This window comes from Pogona vitticeps, chromosome 3 (assembly GCF_051106095.1).
Source record: "Pogona vitticeps strain Pit_001003342236 chromosome 3, PviZW2.1, whole genome shotgun sequence".
NCBI lineage: Eukaryota > Metazoa > Chordata > Lepidosauria > Squamata > Agamidae > Pogona > Pogona vitticeps.
In genome coordinates, this window is record NC_135785.1 from 255,975,807 (window position 1) to 256,001,751 (window position 25,945).

Consider the following 25,945-nt stretch of genomic DNA (forward strand, 5'->3'; position numbering starts at 1 on the left):
TACTGGCTTCATTCAGGCATCATCACCAAGCCTCTGTTTATTTTGATTAAACTACAGTATGGGTTGAGCATTGAGAAGCTGAAACTATGTAATGGTCATAGGAGCTGGTTTGTTTGTTTTTTCATTTTTCTCAGCTACATACTGTATAGCATACTCATTTTAGTAGAACCTTGGAGTGGGCAAATGCAGACATTGTGGCAACAAGTGTGTTTTGCTTTTGTTGTTTCTCTGATGAATGCTACCATGACACATCAATTTAAAGGTTATGGTTCATGAGCTAAACAAAATAGAGATCTTCTAAGACAAGACCCTAGTAACATACAAAGTTCTTTCCCCCTGTGAAAATGTGTAGTTCAGAATTCAAGTGGGAATTTATGCTGGTGCCTGTTTAATTGTGTAAACTGCAGTGTTGAATTGGAACTAACGGGTTGACGCTCTTCTTTCTGGTTCTATGCCAAATCAAACAGCTGGCAGTTCACTGCTGTAGTTTACACAGGTACACTTATAAAGTACTAGTGTTAATAGGATTCTGGCCATAGAGACATTCACTTAACAGTAGCAAAGCAGGGATAGCATCTTGGCTTACTCCAGGTAAACAGGAAAAATCAGTACTGAAACATTACCTTTATTAGTCCAACCGAAAAAGGCAGTGAAATTTGTGTAAGTTTTAAAGAAATCAATCTCTTCATCAAGCAAGTTGTTAAAAATAAATGGTGGGAAAGGGAAAAGGGGGGAAGGCAAAGAGTCTTAATCTCCTTGTTGCTTTAGGATGTAATGGGGAAGAGATGCTGCAGAGAAAGAAATAGGTCTTATTAGGGGATACAGTGGTGTTAGATTTTACTCTCAGTTGCCTGTAGTCTCTCTGAATGTTGAACAGTTAGAAACTTTGGGTCCATCTTAAACAAAAAGCTGTACATATAAAGCATACAAATATTATGTATCTAATTAGCATCTTGTACTTTGAGATGCACACTAATTGGATTCCACACTGTCTTTATCTAGGTTCTATAACTAGGGTTTGAGATAATGTTTCAGTCCCCCCCCCCAAAAAATATTATCTGCTGCTTTTCCACAGCTGAAGTTAATGGACAGTAGCTATCAAAACAAATACACTGCATTAAGAACAAGCAAGGAAGATTATGCCAAATGAACTGTAAGGTCAAATTAAAGCCATAGAGAGCCTTCTAAAAAGTCAGTAAGGAAATGGAAGGATAACATTGGCAGAGGGATCATTCCACATCCTTGAGCTACCTAAGTAGAGTCCACAGGTTTAGCCACAGTGATTTTTATTTCCTGCTAAGTAGAAGCACAAAGAATACACTACTGAAACTGGCTGTGGGGAAGCACATAGCAAAATAGTACATTCTGTTATCTTTTTGAGATGGGAATGGACTTTAAAAGTGGCAATTCATGAACAGATCTGAATGGAGGGCTTTTCAAGCAGCTAGAAGATTACAGGAATGTTGGACTCCATGAGGTTTAGATCTCTGGCTGATGAGCAAAAGTTTGGGAGTTTGATTCTCCACTTTGGCTTGATGAAGCAGCTTTTTCATTGTTTGTGATTTTTAAAAAACTTGAAGATGTACAACTCTAGTCAAGTAATTGCCATGTTATCTCTTCTAGCGTTTTATCCAGTATCTGGCTTCCAGAAACACGTTGTTTAATTTGAGCAATTTCTTGGACAAAAGTGGGTTGCAAGGTAAACTTCTTTTTTTCCCCCCAACTAAATCATAACATCGTACAAGGTGTTTTACAGCAACATCATTTCCTTAGGTTATTATTCCAAGAAGTTCCAAAATCTACACTGGGGTGATGCCTTTTAGCTTAAACCACCAAAAAAGGTACAAATATCTGTGCTAGGTTTCAGGGTTTAAAAATAAACTTTGTAAGGCATGATGTTGCAGAAAGCACTGTGCAGGCGGAGGAGCAGCTTAATGGTAGAGCATGCTGTCATGAGATGTGAAGGGAAGAAAGTTGTGGAGAGAGTAAGAGAGCTTATCAGGTGTTTGGGTTCACCCTGAAAGTCCCCTAGTTTTCCTGGGGGAAAAGAGCCCATAGATAGTGGTACACTTTGAGTCTCGATTGTGAAAAGACAGCAGCCCAATTAAAACCTAAAATTTGTTCTTACCAGTGCAAGGCCCACAACTCCTTTATAAAAATGAGTAAAGGATATTTGGCAGTGTTTACTGTCAAGGCTAAAGAGAGTTTGAGGTTATGGATCAGATAAAGCAGGTCAGTAGAATTTTAGATATGTAAATCCATCAGTTCTCCACTGGCTTCAAACTCTGTGATTGGCATTTTGTGGAATAAGCTGCATTTGAGTGGTAAGATTGCTCTGTCTACCCATGCGAATGTAACGTAACTAACATCTGGAGAGGGCAGAGGTATTGTTTTAGTGTATGTCCAGCCTAGCTAAACCAGTCCATAGAAACTGATCCTGCTGGGTTTTTTTCTACAACAGGGAGATTTGTGCCATTTCGTACTTAAGACTAGTCCAGGAACAAAAATGCCATCCTAGTTAGTTGTGATTTATTGTGAAGGAGGGGTGGGGCTTAACAAAATTCATGTCCAAAGAGCTCAGTCAAAGTTCCTGTGGAAAGCAACTCAGTGTGTGAAACAAGCCCCAGAACAAGATAAACCATACCTTCCTCGGTGTAACAGAGCCCAGAAAGGCAGGGTGAAATGCACCAAACAGATCCAGCCATGCATCATAGGGGCTCAGTTCATATTGCTTAGCATAGTAAATCACAGTAAAGTAAGCCCATTGAATCAGTGCTGAGTGGGTGTGATAACTCCTCAGTAAGATCCGTTGATTCAGAGGGGGCTAATCTGGTTGCAGCTTCAGTGTAGTAAGTGACAACTAGAGTAGGCCCATTTGAATCAGTGGAACATATTGAGGAGTTGACTCACCAAATCCCCACTGATTCAGTGGGCCTACTCAGTGTGACTTATTAAAAACAATGGAATTTCAGTCATGGATTGCAGGTAAGATACCAAAACTCGAGAGTCAAGGTCCTTTCACATGAACTTTTGTTCTCTCAGGAAATGACCTTCACAAAGGAGATGTGGTGGGACAACAGCAAAACCCTTAACACCCACATGTCAGCACTGGAAACCAATCAGTTTTTCTTTGAATATAATATGTACCTCTTATAAAGTCATGCACTTTAATGCAAAATAAGGAAATTAACTGCTTTTCTATTTTCTTCTATTAGGGTATGATATGTCCACCTTTATCAGGAGGTATAGCAGATATTTGAATGAAAAAGCAGTCTCTTACAGACAAGTAGCTTTTGACTTCACTAAAGTAAAAAGAGGGTAAGGATTACATTGCCTGAAACCAATAACTTTGGAAATATAGTTTGTTCATAGCTTCTGTTCTAAATGCTAAAAATTTTAAAATACATAACATTCAACTGAAATTTATGAGCCGAAGATTGCATCCTGATTCCCATGCACCTAGTTTGCAGGAGGACTTTTTAAAATGCAGCTTACAAATACTTTTCAAATATACATCCCACTGCATTTTATTTATGCTAGATGATCACTCAGTCAGTCCTCTTTAATAAGGGTAATTGTGCATGCATGTATGGAATATTAAGGTTCAAGTGAGCAATGATACTGCTCAGGTGGCTTGAGGTTAGTTACACAGTTTCAGACTGATCCTGCTTCAAAGTTGTTGTGAAGATAAGTGGGAGAAGAGGGGAATCCATATGTGCTGCCTCAAGGTCATAATGACACTCCTGGTAGAATAAAAATGTCACTTAAAAATAAAATAAGGTTAACCTGATGTTCCCAGAAAATCTTCCAGCAGGACTTGAGTGCAACTGTGCATATCTGTAGTTGATTTGTAGCAGCATATTTTCAGTGGTGTACTTCCTTTGAATATAGCCGTTGTCACCAGTAGCTATGGACACAACTATGGTATTGAGGTCTGTCACTTAAAAGAAAGGTATGCCCTTATCTTTGCAATACAGTATGGCTAAACTAGTTTTTAGATGATGACTTGATGTACACAAGACAACTGAAAATGTCCTTTCCATTCAGCTTAAAGGCAGTCTTCTTAACTTCTGTTTTTGTATTTTGACCACAATGTTGGTCTGAAAACAGTTCCCCATACTTGATAGGGCTAAGGGAATTGCTACTGTGGTAAAACACTGGTCAGGGTGGTGATCTGGCTGGCTGGCAGCAGTCTGCATACAAATGGAAGTAAAATAAAACAAAGCATTGAATGTTTGAATCAAGAAGACTATGCTATGTGTAGATTATGTTAAAGGTTCTTCCCATTACAATATAAACTAGCTTGAAGACCTTTGGTATAAAAGTTGCTAGCCAGCCACACCACAAATGTTTTAACAATGGGAATTTCCATACATTAAATTATTTCTGTGTGATTTGCTTTAAGACGGGATGTATATCATACAGCAATCTGTTTCTTAGTTTCTAACTTCTGTGTTCTTGAGAACAGAAAGTTGAAAGCTCTTGTATTGAAAACCAAAATTAACAATAGAATTTTCCTGGTTTTCTGTGTATTATTCTCCAAATAAGTCTAAAATGACATTTGGGTAGTGTGGGTGGCATACAAATTAATTAATTAATTAATTAATTAATTAATTAATTAATTAAACAAACAAACAAACAAACAAACAAACAAACAAATTGTATTAAATCAGTCATATCACACTTCTAAATTCTACAAAACAGTTAGGAACTTTGTAAAACATGTTAGGTTCTCCTCAAGTTAAGTTTGCAGGTGCTTTTCTTATGATTTCATTTTCCGAGAATATCATTTAACTTTCAGTTGTGGCTCTTGATTTTGTTGAAAGATAGTTGTGGGTGATCAATTAATGTTTACATTTTGTACTTTTTAATAAGAGGCCTCTCCATTCTTCCAGAAGTCCAAATTTGATGTTCTTTGGGCACATGAATATCTGCTTAGATTTGTTAGAGTTGCTGGCTGAGCTCAAGATTGTTGCGTTCATGTTTTGTTTCATTCACCTTGTCTTTATCAAACAGAAACTTAAAACTGCAGTGATTGAGTATGATCTGTGTGCCTAATGTCCCTGCACACAGAAACATACTGAGTCAGCAGATGTTTCTGTCTGTTTCGGTATTGTCTACACTCTGAGGGGCATGATGCTGAAGTTTTCAGATGTGCTCTGTTCCAGTCCTGCCTGAAAATGCTGGGGACTAACCCTGGGGCTTTCTGCATATAAAACATGTGTCTGGCCACTGAGCTCCACCCGTTCACCTTGTTAACAGTTGCAGTAAGCCATAATTTTTTTCCACACTTCCAGCTTCCCGCGAATAGTGTAATGGGTAATTAAGTGTAGTGAAAATCCTGTATATACCTCTACCGTTATCTAGCTCTAATAGTGTGTTCTTTCCTAGTTTTGGACTGCCCATTCCTAGAATTGTTCAAGAATTCCTGGAATTGCATCCCGTAGGCCCAAATTTGCACACCTGTGGGTGTCACTCTCCTCTCCCAGAGAGGGGTCTTTTGAGATATTTACCTGTACCATTGGCTTATTGGGCCTTTGTTTCCTATTGCTGTATCGGTTTTTTTTAAAAAAGAGCTGCCATCACACTTCCTGGGAATCATAGTCTCGCCACCCATTAAGCTCTGTAGAACCTGCCTTCCAAAGAACTCCCAAGAAGCACCAGAGTAACTTTAAAAAATAATAATAATTCTGGGAATTGTAGTCCAAAAACACAAAAGAGCACACAGTCTTGTCCATCTCTCTCCAGATATTGAGACAAAGTCCTGTTGGCATAAAGTTGCACTTCACAACCTAGATAGACTATGTCATTATTTGGCAAAGGGCAGCTTTAATTTAAATGAATAGGAATCTTCCTCTCCCGTTTTTCCGGTTCCAGAGTTTCCAGCGCTCCCTTTTGCCCTTGGGAAGTCTTTGGGAGCTTTGAGGAGAGTGCCTTCAATAGTGAAAAAATCACTGTCAGATTACTGCTGACAGTACTGATTCCCATTGGCTGTGATCTGATGGTGATTTTGCTTATCAGAAGCTTCCACCCCATCCAAAAGCTTCCCCAAGGCAGAAAGGAGCCTTACAGAGCTCTGGAATCTGAAGTGGGGAGGAGGAAAAAGGAAGCTTTCAGTTTGTTTAAATTAAATGTTACTATCTAGATTATGACATCATCTGACTTGCTTGGTGTAACTTTATGCAAGAGGATTTTGCCCATTGTATTTAACTTAACTACCGTATTTTTCGCTCCATAAGACGCACCTTTCCATAAGACGCACCAATTTTTTAGGAGAAGAAAACAGGAAAATATAATCTGTTTTCTTAGCTCCATAAGACGCACAGACTTTCCACACCCCTGTTTTGTGGGAAAAAAGTGAGTCTTATGGTGCAAAAAATACAGTAATTTAAGGAGGAGGTCTGAGCATGAGGCTCTTATGGGTCTCTAGTGGTCTGATAAGTTGATAATGGAAAGGAGGGTAAAAGCAGGACGTGCTTGATTAATTTGTGTGGAAATCATCTCTGTTCAGGCTCTGTGTCTGTTGTACTAGCAGCTGTTATTAAATATGTTTGGTCTGCTAAATATTTTTAAAATCTTATTTCTCTTAGGGCTGATGGAGTCATGAGGACAATGAATACAGAGAAACTTTTAAAAACTGTACCCATCATACAAAATCAAATGGATGCACTTCTTGATTTCAATGTAAGTTTTATCTGTATGGGTTGAGGGTATAGGCAAATTTTTAATTGAGTCAGGACAGTGGTTTGGATTCAGTTGAGACATCTTATTAAGCCATGATTTCAGGAACCATTGCTTAGAACCCCTGCCAGTGGTTTGAGCTTCCAAGTTAACATGGAAACTATGAATTAGAGCTGCTTAGGTTTCCTTAAGTGTGCTTTCACATGATGTCTTGAATCTTGACGAAGTGGGAAAGAAATCTTCCCCAGGATGACATTGACTCTTCAGATGTTCAGCATAACTTAGATAGGTGGAGGAGAGGTTTGCCTCTCCTCTCCAACTGCCAGCTGAACTGAGAGCTCCCATCAGCAGGGTATGGTGGAGTATCGTCCTTTGGAAGTAGAGTCGTGGAACACTAGAAAAGAGCTAGTTTATTCTCTGTGTGGATTACACTCTTTCCTATAAACATCCTGTGTTCTCTTCATGGCCTGTTTAAAAAATGCTGCAGCTCAGTGAGAAAAGTATCTAACAGAGCTGCTAATTACATAAAGGAAGTTTATAAAACCTACCCAGGAGTTGTATGTTCAAGCACTATAGTAGTCTTTGCGTGTCTTTCTTGGCATTTTGTATGAGTGTATGGGGGGGTTGTTTTTAGGTATGTGTCATTGGCCAAAGAATTGTTTTTCCTTTTTTCTTGACAGGCTTTAGTGTCACAGACATGTAGTATACAATGTCAGATAGCCAGAAAGCTCTTTATACTGAGTCCCATCACAGAAGATAGCTGTGGAATTCTTCTTGTTCATTTAACGTCCTTTCTTGTTCTTGGCAGGTCAATAGCAATGAACTTACAAATGGCGTAATTAATGCTGCCTTCATGCTTCTCTTCAAAGATGCCATTAGACTCTTTGCAGCATATAATGAAGGAATTATTAACCTATTGGGTAAATACTTCCTTTTTCACATCTCTTCCTTGTATTTAGTAAGCATGGCACTGATCTTCATTTCAAAACACATTTTATACTGCCTTTTAAAACAGCTGCTTCTCTTTACACATAAACAAAAATAGACATAAATACGAACTTTTCTAAAATATTTTTGGTATGAACAGTGGCTTCTTTGAACTATAATTTTCTCTGTCCAATTACCACGCAACCAACTGCAAAGCTGACAATTTTGTTTTTATATTCTCTTTTAGAAAGGTGACAATTTTGTGAAGAGACATAACATAACTTTTAGCTTTAACTTTAACTGTCTTCACGATTGTGGTCATAAATCTAAATTTGTGGGATTTTCTCCATTTGGTTCTGGATAGCTTCCAAACCTCTGGAATAGGACACTGTAGCCAGACATTCCTGTTTGTTGAATATGGCCCAACCCAGATATGTTGAATTGAATCCAGATTTCAAGAAGACAAAGTGACTCTGGTTCAGGAATCTAAGAGAGTTAAGTTTTATGTGACTGAGATCTAATGGATGTCAGTCTACCTACTTTAGGAAAGCTAATTTTAATAAACTCAGAATAGTGATAGATAAGGTCTCACGCAAGAGATTCTAACAGGAAAAGGAGTCCAAGATGGGTGGGAGTTTCTTAAGAAGGAAATTCTAAAGGCACAATTGTAAACAATTCCAAAAAAAATTAAAAAAGTGGAAGAAAGCAAAAAAGACCAATATGGCATCACAAAAAGCTCAGTGAGGACCTGAAAATAAAACAAAAATAAATAAATAAACAAAAAGGCACACACACACACACACACACACACAGACAGACAGACAGACAGACAGACAGACAGACAGACAGACAGACATAGATATAGATATAGATATATAGATATAGGAAGTGGAAGGAAGATGAGGCCACAAAAAATAGTACAGACAAGTAGCAAAGAATTGTTGGAAGCCTTGAGAAAAGAAGACTTAGGGGAGAATTGCAGGCATCCTTAGTCTCTCTTAACTACTTCAGCATGTGTTATTGTTATATACTTAAATGGAAAGAAACCTTTTGTGATTACTGCCATTTTTCCAATTGTCTTGCTTAGAAAAATACTTCGATATGAAAAAGAATCAATGTAAAGAAGGCCTTGACATATACAAGAAGTTTCTCACCAGAATGACAAGGATTTCTGAGTTTCTCAAAGTTGCGGAGGTAAAACACAGTGGTCTTACTGAAAATTTTGCTACTACCTTTATTGACTGTTAATGAGACTTTTATGAGTAATAAACATTAAAATAGTGATTAAACTTATTAAACTAGAATGTGTCTTCTAAAGTATGCTACTTTACAATACACATTCTAGTTTAATTTGTTACTTTACAATACTTTACAGGCCCATTCACATGGGGAAAACGAAGTATTGGTGTAGACGCAGGTTGTTGCAATGCTTCCCGAAGGCAGCTGCTTGCCAGCAGCTGTGACACAAATTGCAGAAGAGATTGTATTATCGTGAAACATGTTTACATTACTTCCCCATGACACATTATTCCGAAGAGAATGGAGAAGACAAATGGAACATTAAAATAGAGCACAAAAATAGTGGCAAGTATTAAAACACTCAAAATGCAAATTTAAAAGACGGGCCCCGGCCAACCCCAACCTGCAGTAATTTAAAAGACCTGGATGAATTAAGCAGTCTTTACCTGACACTGAAAAGATAATGGATGTGGCTAAAGATCCATAGAAAGGCTCTTCCATTATTGGGATATGCACCTGAAAAGGCTCTCTTCCTAGCGGCCGTCTGTTCACGTCACGGGATAAGTGCAGTTCCAAGTGGCGTCTCCTAACAGGTTCTTAACGATTGGAGAGATACATATGGGAGAAAGTGTCTCCATTTTGTACAGACTGCATTTGAGCTTGTTGACTTTTATGCAGTTTATTAGGGTGCCTAGGCACTGATTAAGTTCAGTCGTCGCCTTGCCTGCAGCACAAAAGAAGAGAAATCCAAGTGCCACTCACATGTTGGTTGACACTACAAGCCAAATCTCTTGAGCGTTGCATGTTGCTGTTAAAGGCACGGAACTGTGTCACTCTGCCAGGATTGCCAGTCCAAAATACAGCCCTGCTTTCAGGGTCTGGCTCTTGAAATACTGTAAACCATCTTATTAATCACAGCCCATTTTTAGTTAATGTTGTGACAATTGATTATATTTATTCCTCAAAAGGTTTTCTTATCTACAGGTTATTTTTATGAATTGTGCCGAGAAGGGGAGGGGAAAGACTGCAGATTTGGAGAAATCCCTACCTGTTTTGACACTGCCATTGAAGAAACTGACCTGACTGGCTGTACCTTGTCACTGGTTGTCGTGGGCAATACAAATGTATTGTTCACTTCAACCCTTAAAATAATAACTTATACTTTAATCTGTAATTACTTTCCTTATCATACATCTGTACATAGCCTGAATTCTATGAATCATCTGGTTCTACAGTCTTATTTTTCATGTTATCTTCAATGTGCTTTCTTCATCATGTCTTTAGTCAAACATGTTTAAGGCCTATATCTTATTAAATCTATTTGTTATTACAGCAAGTGGGGATAGACAGAGGAGACATACCAGATCTTTCTCAGGTAGATGGTTTTATGCATTGTCATGCTTGTTTATTTCGAGCTTTTATAATCTGAAGGCTTTGATATAAATCACTCATACTTTAATTCGTTGTCACCATGTTATTGGGTGGAGGGTTTCTAAATATAAAATAGTCTTGAATCTGCTATTATTGTCCTTGATTTCAGTGCAAACAGTTCTCACTTACTCTGATTCATAGCTGGGGATCCTTGTTAAGAATTATCCCTGTATAGCAATACAGCAGATTTCCATATTTAAATTAATGTAAATTCTGTGAGAGAGGTTCGTATATCTGTAAGCATTCACATCCTTTTGATTTTTAAGTATACTAATAGATCTCCGTAGATGGCTGTAAAATACCAGGCCACAGTGGCAAAGAATAGTGCATTAACATGTTTATATGGTTTAAAGTGGTAGCTGTTGTCAAGTCATGCATAACATGGAATGTAGTAATTATTCATTCACAAATGTGCCGTTTTACCTTGTGCCTTTCTCTTGGAGGATGGCTTTTAAAATGAGCAGTCTTGTCTGTTGAAACAGTAGAGATACTTGTACCATATCCATTCAGTATTAATACATTTGAGTGTTGTGTTATTAAGAACTGCTGACTGTATTTAAGCATTTATCACTGGATTCAGAAGTCCTTGTGTTGGTGAAATGGGCGGACAAAAGATGTTACACTATTTGTTCGGAATTTCTGAAGGGCTACTCATGTTTTGTAGGCACCAAGCAGCCTTCTTGATGCATTGGAGCAGCACTTGGCCTCCCTGGAAGGAAAGAAAATCAAAGACTCCACTGCTGCAAGCAGGCACGTGTTGAATCTTGTGTTTGTAATTGGCCCTGCTGACTTTGTTTCCTCTATCTCAGTTAGGGAGTTCAGATAATAATAATACTGAGTTTGATTACTTTCCTTGACTGCACTGCTTTGGACATCTGGTAGAACACTGACATTTAGACACTTCCTTTCGGGTCAGCATTCCCTGTACATAATAAAGCTTGGTGGTAGGTACACATTTGGACAAGAAATAAACTGCTTTTGCAAAGCCCTGGTTGAAAGAGGGACTTTCTTCTTCCTACTCTAGCCTTTCCTTGCAGGTTACTGAAGAATTATAGGCATCTTGGGTTTTGGTGAAGGGAGATACGAGGCAGTTTTTGATTGGATTCGTAGAAGTCCTCACACTTTGCCTGTTTCCGTAAAGTGTCATGCTTTACACACAGATAATTCTGATTTTTGTCTGCACTAAGATTTGTGATTCTAAAATGACTGGTGCAGCTGTGCTGACTGTACTGCTGTCTTCTTGTTTACTTATCAAGTATCCAGCCCTTGGTTGTTGTGGGTTTTTTCGGGCTCTTTGGCCGTGTTCTGAAGGTTGTTCTTCCTAATGTTTCACCAGTCTCTGTGGCTGACATCTTCAGAGAAGTGCACAGAGTGCTGAAAAACCCACAACAACCATCAGATCCCGGCCGTGAAAGCCTTCGTGAATACATATCCAGCCCTTGCCTATGCTCCTGTGGCCATTGTTCCAAGCTCCTGGCTCTTTCTTTTTCCATTCCAGTGTAAACACAAGCCACTGGCTTATCCATGTAAACCAAACCTAGAGCAGTGCTGAAGACTGTGATAGTCTCCAGTTCTGACTTTCTCAACCTAATGAGCCAGAAATAGAAGATGTTGATATATTTATCTTGAAAGAATTTCTAGACTTTGAGTCCAAACTTCAAGACTCTACTTCCAAACTAAATAGTATTCAACAAGAAGAGTAAGGAAAGCATATGATGTTGTCTAGGCTAGACTAGTGTCTAAGATTTGGATCGAGACTTTGTCATATGCAGGAATAACCCACTGAAATTGAAGGAGGTTGTGTTGGTCATTATTACATTGTCTCTAAATGTGAGTAAATTGAGATCCCACCTTTACAGAATTATTCTCCATAATCGCCCTGCAGTGAGAGGACTGTTGCTCCTTTGGGAAGGTCATGCCAAAGGGGCATGATTTCGTTGTGGTGTGGAGGATCTTGAACTTAAACATAGGTGGCCAGAAACATGTGCAGCATTGTTGGATTCTTACCGTTTCCAGCTGGTGTCCAAACAGACAAATGGTAATAGAAAACAATTATCAGTTTTGGGTCGGAGCATTTATTCTGCAATAATTACTTCTCCTCCTTACCCCTCAATAGCTTTAAACAAAAGATCCCCTCTAATGTTAACCAGTTTTTAGGTACTCGGCAAGGTAGTGAAAATTTCTTCAAAGGTGTATGAAGCTCTGTGTTTTGTTTATGCCCAACAGTCCATGGAAGAAGTGTATCTTATGTGGTTGTTGTGGGCTTTCCAGGCTCTTTGGCCGTGTTCTGAAGGTTGTTCTACCTAACGTTTCGCCAGTCTCTGTGGCCGGCATCTTCAGAGGACAGCACTCTGTGCTCTGGTGCAGTTTGTTTGGGAGTTGAATATTTATGGCTTTGAGATCAGCTTTTGTCCTTTTCAGGAGATGGGCGATTATGGTGATTGGTGTGTTTTTGAGGTGGGTGTATTGTTGTGATATTGCTGTGTTTAAAGCTTTGAATAAAAAGCAAAGCAGTGCCGAGCATCTTCTTCTTGCATGTCATCTAACTAATGGCCAGGTTTCGTCCTGTCACCTTTTCCTAGGGCTACTACTCTTTCCAACGCAGTCTCCTCCCTGGCAAGCACTGGCCTGTCACTCACCAAAGTAGATGAAAGAGAAAAGCAAGCAGCACTAGAGGAAGAGCAAGCCCGTTTAAAAGCTTTAAAGGTGGGCACAATTTATTTTCTTCTTTCAGATTGGATTCTGTGTCTATGTTTTGCTGTTTGGGGTGTTTAAGATGGGCTGGGCATAAAAGAGAACAGATTCATCTTAATAGGGCTGTTCTCCTTCATTTACACACTTTGTTGCAAATCATTTGGGAATACAAAAATCTCTCACCACCCAGGAGTTGGGGTATATATAAAATTAGGGGAAAATAACATTTTTAGTTTTGAGACTTGTAGTCTTGAGGTTTTTTTGTGTGTGTGCTTTAGAAACTGAAAGATACACTAACAGGACCTAGTGAAGTAATGCAAGAATTGTAGCAATACGTATTCATTTGTAATTTGTTGCACCCTTTTGAAGGGACATAATAATAGAACTTTTACTGAGAGGGAAGAGAAGGGTTCCCTGGGCCATGAATGACCGACTTTGGTTTTTCATTTTTGTTTCTATGATTTGGCCAGAGGGAAAAATTTCACAGATCAGAGCCACTCGCAAAACGGTTGTCGGCCAAAGGAGGCATTTTAATGTTAAAATTAAGAAGGTGGTGCTAAGTAAGGATGAATGTACAGACATGTGGGTAGAGTTCATTGATTTTGTACCAATGAAAGGAAAGGGAAAAGCCCTTTCACAAGAGTCATTACAATTTTGGAAGAGGAATGGGGCTCCATGCACCTCTCAATTGATCCCAGTGGGCAGTTGTTCAGTAGATTTTTGTTAATTGCTTATTATATGTTAATGTTTTTGTTAAAAATTAAAATAAAAATACTGTAAATATTGAGCTAAATGAAGAAATACATTGCTCCCTACTGTAAGTTCCTGTGTTCTTTTTCTTTTGCATGTATCAGTTTTTCTTGACAATTGCCAAGTGCAAATATTTGGTAAGGTTCAGTTGCATTTCTTATCACTGAAAAATCATATTGAAACTTGCTTGAAGGCTTTGTCTACTTAACCTTAGTAACCATGTAAAATACTTTGTTCCTTGCTTTCTTGTATTCCAATAGGAACAGCGTCTAAAAGAACTTGCAAAAAAACCTCAGTCCTCTTTAACAACCGCCTCCTCCCCTGTGTCTAATGCAGCAGGAAGTATAATGACTACACCAGCCATTGACATTTTCTCCACACCTAGTTCTTCAAACAGGTAGTCATTGTTAGTTATGTATAATTTAGCATTTATTTTCAAGGTGTATAACCACTTGATCCCAAGTTCTTGTAAGTGGTTAAAAAAGTGAAATACAATATGAGAATAAACTCTGAAAAAAAAAAATACAGCAGATTAAAATTGAGAGCAGAGAATAATATCAGTGCATAAAATGCAAAAAAAGTAGTAAAATTATTTTAAGATAGAAAAGCCTAGAAGAGTAAGGAGATGCTTGCTGCTGAAAAGACTTCAGTGTAGATGCTATGTAAACCACTTTGGAGGATGTTCCTTAACAAGGGTGCCAGTGCTTAAAAGGCCCTGTCTCTTTTAGCTACTGGACCTTATTTATCAAGATGCCTGGAGAAGGGACAGTTTAGATGATGTTAGAGTGGGAAGAAACAATGCTTCAGCTAACTTGGTTCGAAACCCCTTAAGACTTGAGGGGTTAATACCAACACTTTGATGTGGCCCTGCAAACAGAGACGGCTATGCCTTTCAGTATTGCTGCTGGTTGGAAAATAGTACTTCTAGCCAACTGTGTGTTGTGAATTTGAGACTGTACTATAAAATGGTTTTTAAAAATAATTGTTTAGTAATTGGGTTAGCTGTGCTTTATATACCACATAACTGCTCAGAATACTTATGAGTTAGCAGGAATGATTCTTATTACCTCCAAATCTGTAGGATTTTTTTTTCAGTACAGTGGTGCCTCGCTTGACGATGTTAATTCGTTCCAGCGAAATCGCTGTAGAGCGAAAACATCGTCAAATGAAATTTTAAAAACCCATTGAAACACATTGAAAATGGTTTAGTGCCTTCCAGTGGGCTGAATACCTGCTCGTCCAGCGAAGATCCTCCATACGGTGGCCATTTTCGGTGCCTGTAAAGCGAGGAATCCGTCCTAGAAAACAGTGGGTGGCTGTTTTCTTCAGCCCGTGGCCATTGTGAAATCCGACGATCAGCTGTTTGCTGATCGTTGTAAAGCGAAAATCGGTTCCAGAAGCAGGGAACTGATCATCGTTAAATGAAAAAAACCCATTTAAACCATCGTTTTGCGATCACAAAAGCAATCGCAAAAACTTAATCATACAGCGATTTCCTCATTAAGCGAGGCAATCGTTAAGCGAGGCACCACTGTATATGAGAACCCTTTCTACTTCTGTCACTCTTCTGCCTCGCAGGGTTGTGGGGGATGGGAAATAGAGTGATTGGTTTAGGTTTATCCAATGAGTGTCATGACTCACTTTGAGTTAAACTAATTCAATCTGCGAGTCATTCTGTCATTTAATACAATCTCTGGTACATTTCTGGATACTGCTTAAAATGTATATCAAACTAAAACAAAAGACATAAAAATATAGGTGTATCTGTTTAAAATGTAGGCATGATGTCCTACCACATATGTCTTTGGGTTTGCCTAAAGTGCTCCTTCAGGTCCCTCCTTGAATTTGCAGAAAGCTGTATTTTGTACTCAGTGCCTCTGTCTCTGTGATCAATTTGTGGTGACTATTTTGAATGAGATAAATGAATTGAAAGTGTGTCAATATTACTTGGATCTCTGATAATTGCTTTCATCTCTTTTTATAGTACATCAAAGCTGCCAAATGATCTTCTTGATTTGCAGCCACCCTTTAATCCATCTTTGCATCCTATGTCCTCTGCACCACAAGTAGGAAGCACCTGGGGAGGTAAGAAACTCAAATCCCCTTTCTGAGTTCTGCTTCTCAGCTTTGTAAGGTTTCATTCTGAGCTCTGCTTCCTTGCTATTTTACTTGATGAAACTTTTCTAAATGCCAGAGCCAGATAATTATTCCAACTAGAGAATGGAGGATCGGAAGTAAGTCATCATGTTTTCTGTAGCTTCATATTCACTTACCCTTTTAGCACCAGTCATAGTGGTATTTTTACGATAATAATGTTATTTTCTTGTGAGGCTTCAATTACCATTATATGGCCAAAAATTATTGTAAAGAAAGAAAAGTTGTGTCCAGACTATCAAATTAAAATTTGCTTCTTTCATCTAAATCAATGGTTCCCAACCTTAGGTAATCCAGATGTTCTTCGCCTGCAACACCCAGAAACCCCAGCCAATACAAGCTAGTGGTGAAGACTTCTGGGAGTTGCAGTTCAAGAACACTTGGGTTACTCAAGGTTGGAAATCACTGCCCTAAATAGTAACAAGAAAATATGGAAGAGGATTTCAGCATTTTTTTTCACTAAGTAGAAAACAGAAAAATAATAATAGTTAAAGGAGAGAGAATGAAGACCACACCTTTTTTCTAGTTTAGAACACAATCTGGTTCAGAACACACTGTGAAGTCTCATGTGAACCAGGTTAGAAATGTAGTTCAGACTGCTTTAGAATATAATGGTCTCTCATACATCAAGGCTTTTAAACAAAGGCTGAGTGGCTACCTATCAGACTTGCTAGAGCACTAGATTTCTTGCCCTGGCTAGAGTTTGAACTAAATGTTTTTCAAGGTATCAATGAGTTCTAGTTCAGTGATTTCAGAAGAGTTGATACGGAGGAAGGAAGTAAATCTTACTAAATAGAGACTTCATTTTTAAAAGTGTGATGCAATTTCAGCATGGGAGCTGGGACCATATGTTATGTTTGTCCTCCTGACCCCTCCCTTCCTGCAATGGATGTGGCTCCATGTTGCCACAAAATCTGCAATATACCCTTAGAAAGAAAAATACAAAACTTCTTAAATGTGAACTTGCTCTTTGCCATTCTTCAAAACTTCTGTTTAAAACCACTACTAATATTAATACTGATACTGTACATTTCATAGTTGCAATGTTTTTCCCCATCTTTGTCTGCCACCTTGATATGCAGCCTAGAAGAAATTTATCGGAAAGTGTTGCAAAGATGACATGATCTAAAGGATAAGGAGGCAGTCTTAATAGCAGTTTCTGCATACGTGTTCATTCTTTGTTTAGAATGAAGTAAGATGGTTTCCTCTTGCTCTCTCCAGCAGCTTAGGCTTTGGAGGCAATGGCTTCAGAAGAATAGTAGTAAGTGTTTCTGGCAGTTTTTCTGCAGTATGCAGAGACAAGAAATCCTACCATTAGTATCTAATGACCAACACTTCCTAGCAAGTGAACAGATAAATCTATTTCTAACTACTATTGCTGTCAGTGTAGTGAGACAACCTTAGCTTTAATTTCCACCCATGTTAATGAAGAAGCAAACTGAGAGATAACTGCATTTGTAATTCATCACGTCCTTTGATTCAGGTGGTCTTAAAATTTTTAGGCGGTATCTTTTCACAGTCCCAAATGAACGGATCTGGTCAACACTGATCTATTGCTTTTGCCCACTGGTGAAAGTCAAGGAGCATAAATCCTTGTGGGAAATTGCTGCTACTCTAAGAAGTTGAGTCTTTTGTTTTCTAGTGCACACAACTTGCCATGTGGCAAGAAATATAAGCTCTGGCGTATTAATGTGCAGCAGTTTGCTACAAAGATTTGCACTGATGGACATAAGTAATAGAATTTCTGGCCATTTATTCGCAAGAATCAGTTAACTGTTGCTGTATCCCAAATATGAAAGAACTAATACATAAAGGCAGTGATTTCCCCACTCCAAATAAGAGTTGTAGTAGCAGTTAGCAGTCATTGCACGGTCATATGTTTTCAGCAGTATCTTCAAAAACCTAAAAATAAAAAATCAGTAGGTGATTTTATAGCCTTGATGGTATTGAAGGAATCTGCTTACATTTCTTTAAAAAAAAAAAAAAAAAGCAGTGCCTAATTAACTACATCATTGTCCTATCATTTTGTAATCAGTGTGTTGCCTTAATTTTGCATGGTGTTAATACTGTCGATATAAAATGCAACTCAGTGTGAATATTTGCTATTCTGCTGTATTCTTTCCTGGCCAATCCCAGGATATCTATCCAGTATATTTTCCTCCAGATCTTTCTCCCACTTGTAATGAAAAAAATATACAATGAGTATTCTATATACTTTGTTGACAAACATATTTCTTGAGGAACAAATTGTAATATATTTTTTCAACAGTGTGTTCATAGCATCTCTGAAAGAGCACCTAGCCTTGTAGGAGTCCAGTTTCTCATTTATCTGGTTAAAGGACAGAGATTAAAATTTAGCTCTATAGAGATAAAAACGTTTCTCCTTTTTATCCATACTTCATAAATTGTTCTCACACAAGGATTATTAAAGACCCATGTCATGATTTTCTATAGTGGATCCATCTTTTCATAAATTCACTCATTCAGTATCACTAGCTGTTGTCATTAACAATTCTGCAAGCCTGTTGTGCAGTAACAGGTAGGACTGGGATTTTTGGGATTTGTGGGCTACTTCTCTCAGCAGTCTGCAGGAATTCCTCAGCCAGACAGTTGGGAGGCTTTAATCAAGAAATCAAAGTCCTGAGAGGCGTCTTCATGTCTTTCAGCTAGACTCTGGCAGCCATTTTTTTTTCCTATGCAGAAAACAGAAATGGATGGGCAGGGCTAAACTCTGGGATTTGCAAGAGATTATGCATGCTCAGATATACAGATGACACCACTCTGATGGCAGAAAGTGAGGAGGACTTAAAGAACCTCTTAATGAGGGTGAAAGAGGAGAGCACAAAAAATGGTCTAACTTAACATCCAAAAAAAAAAAAAACATACTAAGATCATGGCCATTGGTCCCATCACCTCCTGGCAAATAGCAGAAGATATAGAGGCAGTAACAGATTTTACTTTCTTGGGCTCCATGATCACCGCAGATGGTGACAGCAGCCATGAAATTAAAAGACACCTGCTTCTTGGGAGGAAAGCAATGACAAACCTAGATAGCAGCTTAAAAAGCAGAGACATCACCTTGCCTACAAAGGGTCCGCGTAGTCAAAGCTATGATTTTTTCCAGTAGCGATGTATGGAAGTGAGAGCTGGACCATAAAGAAGGCTGACCGCCGAAGAATTGATGCTTTTAAATTGTGGTGCTGGAGGAGACTCTTGAGAGTCCCCTGGACTGCAAGGAGAACAAACCTATCCATTTTGAAAGAAATCAACCCTGAGTGCTTGCTGAAGGACAGATCCTGAAGCTGAGGCTCCAATACTTGGACCATCTGATGAGAAGAGAAAACTCCCTGGAAAAGACCCTGATGTTGGGAAAGTGTGAAGGCAAGACAAGGGGACGACAGAGGTCAAGATGGTTGGACAGTGTCATCTAAGCTACCAACATGAATTTGACCAAACTCCGGGAGGCAGTGGAAGACAGGAGGGCCTGGCGTGCTCTGGTCCATGGGGTCATGAAGAGTCGGACACTACTTAAGAACTAAACAACAACAACAGGTGCGGTAGTCTGTTTATTAAACTCTGCACTAGAAGCCTCGGGCCACCACTTCCTCTCTTGACCCTTGCCCAGCCTGGCTAATCAAAGCACCCAGGCCTATAACAACGGAATGGGCCACAGCGATAATTAATGGGTATCTCCAGGAGGGCAAAGTTCTTTTTGCCCTCAAGGAGACACTCATTAGGCCCATTAGGAATAAACCAAATTTGGCAGCGGACGAAATTGGCAATTATAGGCCCGTTGCCAATGTTTCCTTCCTTAGCAAAGTGGTAGAGAGGGTGGTGGCTGATCAGCTTCAGGCACTTTTGGATGAAACTAACGCTCTGGATTCATATCAGTCGGGATTCAGGCCGCACCACAGTACAGAAACGGCACTAGTCGCACTGTTAGATGACCTGTTGAGGGAGGCTGACAGGGGCAATATGTCCTTATTGGTCCTCCTCAATATCTCAGCTGCCTTTGATACCGTCGGTTGAGGGGCCTAACGCCGAGAGCAGCCCGGAAAGAAAGAACAAGAAACCGGGCCTTCTCAGCAGTGGCCCCTCGACTATGGAACAGACTTCCATCAGAGATCCGCCTGGCTCCCTCGCTGGTTGTTTTTAAAGCCACTTAAAAACTTGGCTCTTCAGGCAGGACTTCCCTCCTGTCAATTCTTGAATTCTATTTTTCTGTTCTTTCATTCACCATCTTGATCATACTATAAATTTTTATGATTATGATTGTCTTTGACTATGACTGTAATATTTTTATTGTCATTTAATGATATTTTATCATTTTGTAAGCTGCCCTGAGTAGACGCTGTCTAGGGGGGCGGGGTATAAATCAATCAATCAATCAATCAATCAATCAATCAATCAATCAATCAATCAATCAATCAATCAATCAATCAATCAATCAATAAAGCATGGGGATAAAAAAACAGCCAGATCCATAATCCTTGTAGTTCCACCCACCCATTTCACCTGTCTTATCTATAGGACAAAAATGACTCCTGGAGTCTGAATTAGTTATCTTAAGAGTTTTAGAAAACCTGTCAAGATTTTGATTTCTTGATTAAAGCCCCCACCTCCCCAGGTCTGGCTGGAGGAGTTCCTGCAGGCTTTGGAGCATTTTAATCCATGAATTCTGAAAATTCCATGCCTAGTAACAGGTGGATTAACCCCATTGTTCTTCATGCAGAATCATGTAATTGGCAGAAGATATCACAGGCTGGAAAAGTTGGTTCTTAAAAAAAGAACTCAGAATCTTAGCAAACTTTTTTCATGCGTATGTCCACTTAAAGCAACATTAGTGATAAAATATTAAGAAATACAGTACTGCAGTAGCAAGAAAGTTGAAATGGAGGAGGGTTTGGTGAAAAGCTAAGTGATCAAATTTGTATTTCTGTGTCTCACCAATGACTTCTAGAGTCTTTCACATGCCTTTGCATGAAAGGTACAAGCTCCAAATGTAGTGTTATTACTGCCCTGCTTATGTAAGATAATGATGGACTCACTGGAGGGCCTGGCAACAACTTAGAGATATTATCTGCCCCCCCCCTCTGTCGCTCACTAGATGTTAAAATGCAGCTAGCAGGATCATTGAATCTTCTCTGTTGTTACAGGAACCTAGCATTCTTTCTCTCACACCACAAAATGTCTTATGTCTTAGTAAGATGACAGGCATGTTCTTATGTTCGCTTTTAGTGTGTGTGTGTGTGTGTGTGTGTGTGTGTGTGTGTGTGTGTGTTTGTGTGTTTGGTGGTTGGTGCAGAAGTATTAAGATTTTGACCGTTTGTTAATAGCAAATGTATTTAGACTGTAGAATTATGAAGGCCTGCTGAATTTCTCTTTGAGAAGATAATAAACTACTTCTAGGCTTTTGCTCTCATTGCTACCAGATAATTTTGTACTAGTGAGATGTTCCCCTGATAGCTGTAATTGACAGTTGTTTTTTAACTGGGGCCATAACATCCAGTGACCAATGTTGAGCACAGACAGCAGTATTGAGTCCATCCATTGAGTCTTCTTTCAGTTGGACCCTTCCCTATTGCTCAATGCAAATAACAAGAGGCTGTTACGAAATTCCTTCATTCACGTAAGCGTTTCATAAATGAAATGCATAGATGAAGTAATTCCAGTTAATACTAAAAATCATTTCCTTCCTGTCATAGAAGTGAAGAGCTGAGATGTGTAAGGAAATAGTGCTGCCAAAAACCTTTGTTGGCTGTTCACAGGGTAGGCAAGGGAATTATAGGCATAATAGTGTTTGTGTCAATTGTTTATGGGCAACTAAGACTCTTTCTGCCTTTAAATGTTTGGACACAATCCTAGGAGGATGCAGTGCCAAAAACATGACTCATAGGTATTTTTTAAGGCAGCCACAAAGGAGAGGTTTTAAATATTTCCTACTGTACCACAGCGCCACCAGGGATGTGGTGGTGCTGTGGGCTAAATCGCAGAAGCCTGTGCTGCAGGGTCAGAAGACCAAGCAGTCGTAAGATCGAATCCACGTGACGGAGTGAGCGCCCGTCGCTTGTCCCAGCTCCTGCCAACCTAGCGGTTCGAAAGCATGCAAATGCAAGTAGATAAATAGGGACCACCTCGGTGGGAAGGTAACAGCGTTCCGTGTCTAAGTCGCATTGGCCATGTGACCACAGAAGAGTGTCTTCAGACAAAATGCTGGCTCTATGGCTTGGAAACAGGGATGAGCACTGCCCCCTAGAGTCGAACACGACTGGACAAATTGTCAAGGGGAACCTTTACCTTTAATGTACCATGCATTTATTTCATCGACAACCTTGGATAATACTTTATGCATCTGATGAAGTGGATAGTAATCCTAAAAAAATCACATGACATAAGGAGCTTTGCAGTTATATGGAGTGTGCTTTTTGACAAACTATGTGAATGTTAGATGTTCTCTAGTAGTACATTGGACATGTAAAAATACAGTCACTAAATGACTCCACGTGTTTGCAGTTTCTAATCCAACAGCATACCAGAACCCAACAGGATCAAAGCTGAGACGTTAAGGTCCATGGGAGTGAATGCAATGTTGCCACCCCCTTCCAGCACTACTGGGATTACTGTCCTTGAGTTATTGATGCTCACTTTTCTCATTCAGTACCTTGTGGTGTGTGAACAACCATGGCAGAGATAATTTTCTGTTTTTTAAGAATTAGCAGATTCACACAGCAGGTTTTTCAACAATAGTGAGAAAAATCAATCTGTTATGCTGTAGCAGTGAAAAACCTGGATGGTGAAAAGATATCACATGGAATTGTATGGTCATGACAAGTGGTTAAAGACAAGCTTTGAAGAAAGTAGGGTGTGGGGAGGATATTCTCAAGTTAGAGGCACAGCAGCTACAGAACTGTCAAGAGGTGCTATGAAATAGGTTGTAAGCAAATGTCTAGTTCTCACTTATAGTATTAAGAGAAGAGCTTTTTTCCCCAGGCCATATCTGTAATGTTGTGAACAGAAGAATGCCTATTGGTTCTACACAACATTTCATTTAGAGTAGGATGTCACATTTGCTAGGACCAATAAAGTGACGACTTTGTGCATTTAGGATGCTAACTGATATTCTTAAAATTAACTTCTTGACCTGCTTGTGCTGTTCCTAATTGATAAAGCCCAGCTAACTTGGTTCCTCCTCCTTCTGCTTTCTGCCTTACCTTGGGCCACACAGATCCTTTCAATTCTACCGCTGATGCTGTTGACGATGCCATTCCAAGCCTAAATCCTTTCCTCACAAAATCTAGCGATCATCTCTCTGTCTCCTCTGATGTCCTCCCCACTTTCACTTCTAGGACACCAACTCATGAGATGTTTGTTGGTAAAGTACCATCTGACTGGCTTTTCCCTTTCTCTAAATTAATTGGATTACCTTGGAAAAATTTTGGATTTTGGACAGGAAAAAAAATGCTGAGCTTTTATCTTATTGCATGGCCTAGTTTAAATTTACAGTCCAGGTTTTGAAGGTTACCTAGCCTCACTTACTGAGAGCAATGTGGGATGGAGGGAGGGCTTTGTATTCTTTCCTACCCCAATTTATAGTTATTGGTTTACAGTAGGACTGCGGTATCCATGAGGGGGGGTCAGTTCCAACTTCTCCCCTGTCAAGATGCTCAAAACAGTGGCTACAACAAACCCTATACTATTACACAATCTCTGATTCCTTCTAGTGGTGAATTCTGGTAATACACCTTGGAAAATTTTATTTCTTGTTTTTTTATTTAATCTTTTCAGGTAGCAGATCAATACTGAACTTATGAATATGGCAATCCTACTGTATCTAGATCAGGAAGTCCAATAATTAAGACACCTAAGAAATTTCTCATCCTAAAAATGCTTAAGGCTTTTCTGTAGTCATGTCAGATACCGTGTTTGGAATCCAAATGAGCCACTTTAGGGAAGCTTTCAACAGGCTTTACAATCAACTGTTATCACATGCAGCTTGTAGGGTAGCAAACAGGTACTCTTGATTTCCTGAAAGTTCATATTTAATCCCACACTAGATGCAGTGCAGTCTGACCCAGAGATTACCATGTCATGCATATGACTTTCAGCCAAACTCTTTCTGGTTCTTTAGATCACTTCAACCCATTTACTGAATCAAATCCCTTTCTGACAACTCAGTATGCATCCGCTGTGCAGCTCTGTCACTTTATGTCAGGTATAATATAAATGCCTTGGAGTTTTACACTTATCCACACATTCAGAGGTGTAAAACATGGCATTGGATCCCTCCTGTCCTTAGTACATTTTTTCTCCTTCTTAGATGCTGTCACTAGATTGCCTCTGTGTATGTACGTGTGTGTAGTAGCTTTCATCTTTAGTTTCCAAATATTGGGTTAAACAAATAGAGCATGTCATGTTTATTTCTTTCTTTCTGTAACATTCCTTCTTTGCTCTTCTGCTTCGTATGCCTTTATCAGATTCTTTTTGTGGTCCACAAGCTTATCCTAATGCTTCCCATTTCTGCAGTGAGCCCTCATCTGTAGCTGGTCTATTTGGAGGTAGGTACAACCTTTTCAGAGCCCAGAAACTTCAGACTTGGTTAGAAACACGTAGTCATGTCAATTTCAGAACTCCTAAATGGCAGATATTACCTTCAGAAAGCAGGGTACAGCTGAAATGCCCACAGAAATAAAGAATGCTGATCTCTCAGTCATAGCTAAGGGACTGGACGCAGGTGGTTTAGTTGTGTGAATTTTCCATCACTGGTTGATACTTTAAAAATAAAATCAAGTGTGCTAGAACCAGGAGCGAAGAACCTGTGGCCCTCTAAATGCTGCTGGCTATGAGAGTTCCCAGTTTGTAACATCAAATCATTTTAAATAGTTGTCAGAAATACCTTAGCATTTTCTTACCCAAAGATTGCAGATGCTGACTTTTTAAAATGAACTTGTTTTGCACCTCACCTTTTGGTCATGTTAGCCACAGAGCAAGAGTAGGTGATACCTTTTTTTGGAGCACTAAAAGTAAAACAAATAGCAAGCTTTCATGGATGAAATCCACTTCCTCAGGCTCAAAGCACACCCCCTTCATGGCTGCTGCAAATGTATTGTCCAGAAACTGATGTTTTGTTTTTAGTGGTCTAATAAAAAATATTGCCTACCCTTGCGTTTGTGTAATTTTCGGGACCACACTAGCCCTTTCCTTTTTTGTAACACAAACGTTAGTCATGCTCTTCTGAAGCGCCAAAAATGCCACGATTAGTTTACTTGAAGCTTTCATTGTAAGCAATGTAAAGCCATTGCATTTGTCTTATTTCTTAGAATTCAGTAGAAAAGCGCAACAATGTTTGTTCTCCATTTAAGATAACCTCTATTATGCATTGGTAGGAAACCTTTCACATCCGTTCTGTTTCTTTTGCAGTTTATAGATAGGAAACTCCTTTAGCCTATTAATCCTTTAATTGAAGAAATTGTGTATAAGCCATGAACGCTGACAGTGAAATAAATTTCTCAGTCTCCAGAGTGGCATAATGCTTTCTGATTCTGATTTTGTTGTCACTTGATTTCTTTGTTCAGATTGTTGCTGCTTCCAAACTGAATTGTAGGGGAAGCTGCCTGCATGATTTTGATGATCTTCCCAGATCACCTTTTTCTTTGTGGGCCTGAAAATGTATGCATTGCCCTAGCTGCAACAGGCTGCACCCCAGTACTAGTTTAACCAGTTTAACATCCGTCTTAAGAATGGAACCATTTAAATCTGATCAGAGTCTCATACACTGCACGTGGCAGAGCTCACGAACAAGGCACAGTAGATACATCCCGTCTTTGCTTGTGTTGTACTTCCTTATAGTCAGCACCACATTTAGTTTCTGACAGTTTAATATGTTTCAGTTTGACTCCCTACCAGTAATCTCTCTGTTCAAGTGGCCGTTAATGTAAATTCTGTTACATTTTGTGTAAAGTCCTTCTTTCTGTTATGAATCAGCACCAGTATGTTTCGTTGATCAATTCCTAGGATACAATGTACAGTATTTGGTTTTGATGTTCTTTTGACCTGCCTATTCATTGCCGTG

At 39.2% G+C, this 25,945-nt stretch overlaps 1 protein-coding gene across 11 annotated transcripts in view; it reads left to right on the plus strand.

The window, feature by feature from the left end:
• Positions 1–25,945, plus strand: part of PICALM (phosphatidylinositol binding clathrin assembly protein) — an 83,802-nt gene that overhangs the window by 36,893 nt on the left and 20,964 nt on the right. For 4 of the 11 annotated variants that reach the window (XM_072993537.2, XM_072993539.2, XM_072993538.2 and 1 more), the window contains exons 3-15: positions 1,624–1,699; positions 3,216–3,318; positions 6,591–6,684; positions 7,490–7,601; positions 8,696–8,802; positions 10,181–10,222; positions 10,943–11,028; positions 12,861–12,984; positions 13,983–14,119; positions 15,707–15,807; positions 23,102–23,248; positions 24,005–24,088; positions 24,351–24,431. In XM_072993537.2, the coding sequence (XP_072849638.2) occupies positions 1,624–1,699; positions 3,216–3,318; positions 6,591–6,684; positions 7,490–7,601; positions 8,696–8,802; positions 10,181–10,222; positions 10,943–11,028; positions 12,861–12,984; positions 13,983–14,119; positions 15,707–15,807; positions 23,102–23,248; positions 24,005–24,088; positions 24,351–24,431 (1,294 nt within the window). The remainder of the gene's footprint in view (positions 1–1,623; positions 1,700–3,215; positions 3,319–6,590; positions 6,685–7,489; positions 7,602–8,695; positions 8,803–10,180; positions 10,223–10,942; positions 11,029–12,860; positions 12,985–13,982; positions 14,120–15,706; positions 15,808–23,101; positions 23,249–24,004; positions 24,089–24,350; positions 24,432–25,945) is intronic. The other 7 variants (XM_020809435.3, XM_078390177.1, XM_078390178.1 and 4 more) reach the window with 3 other exon arrangements.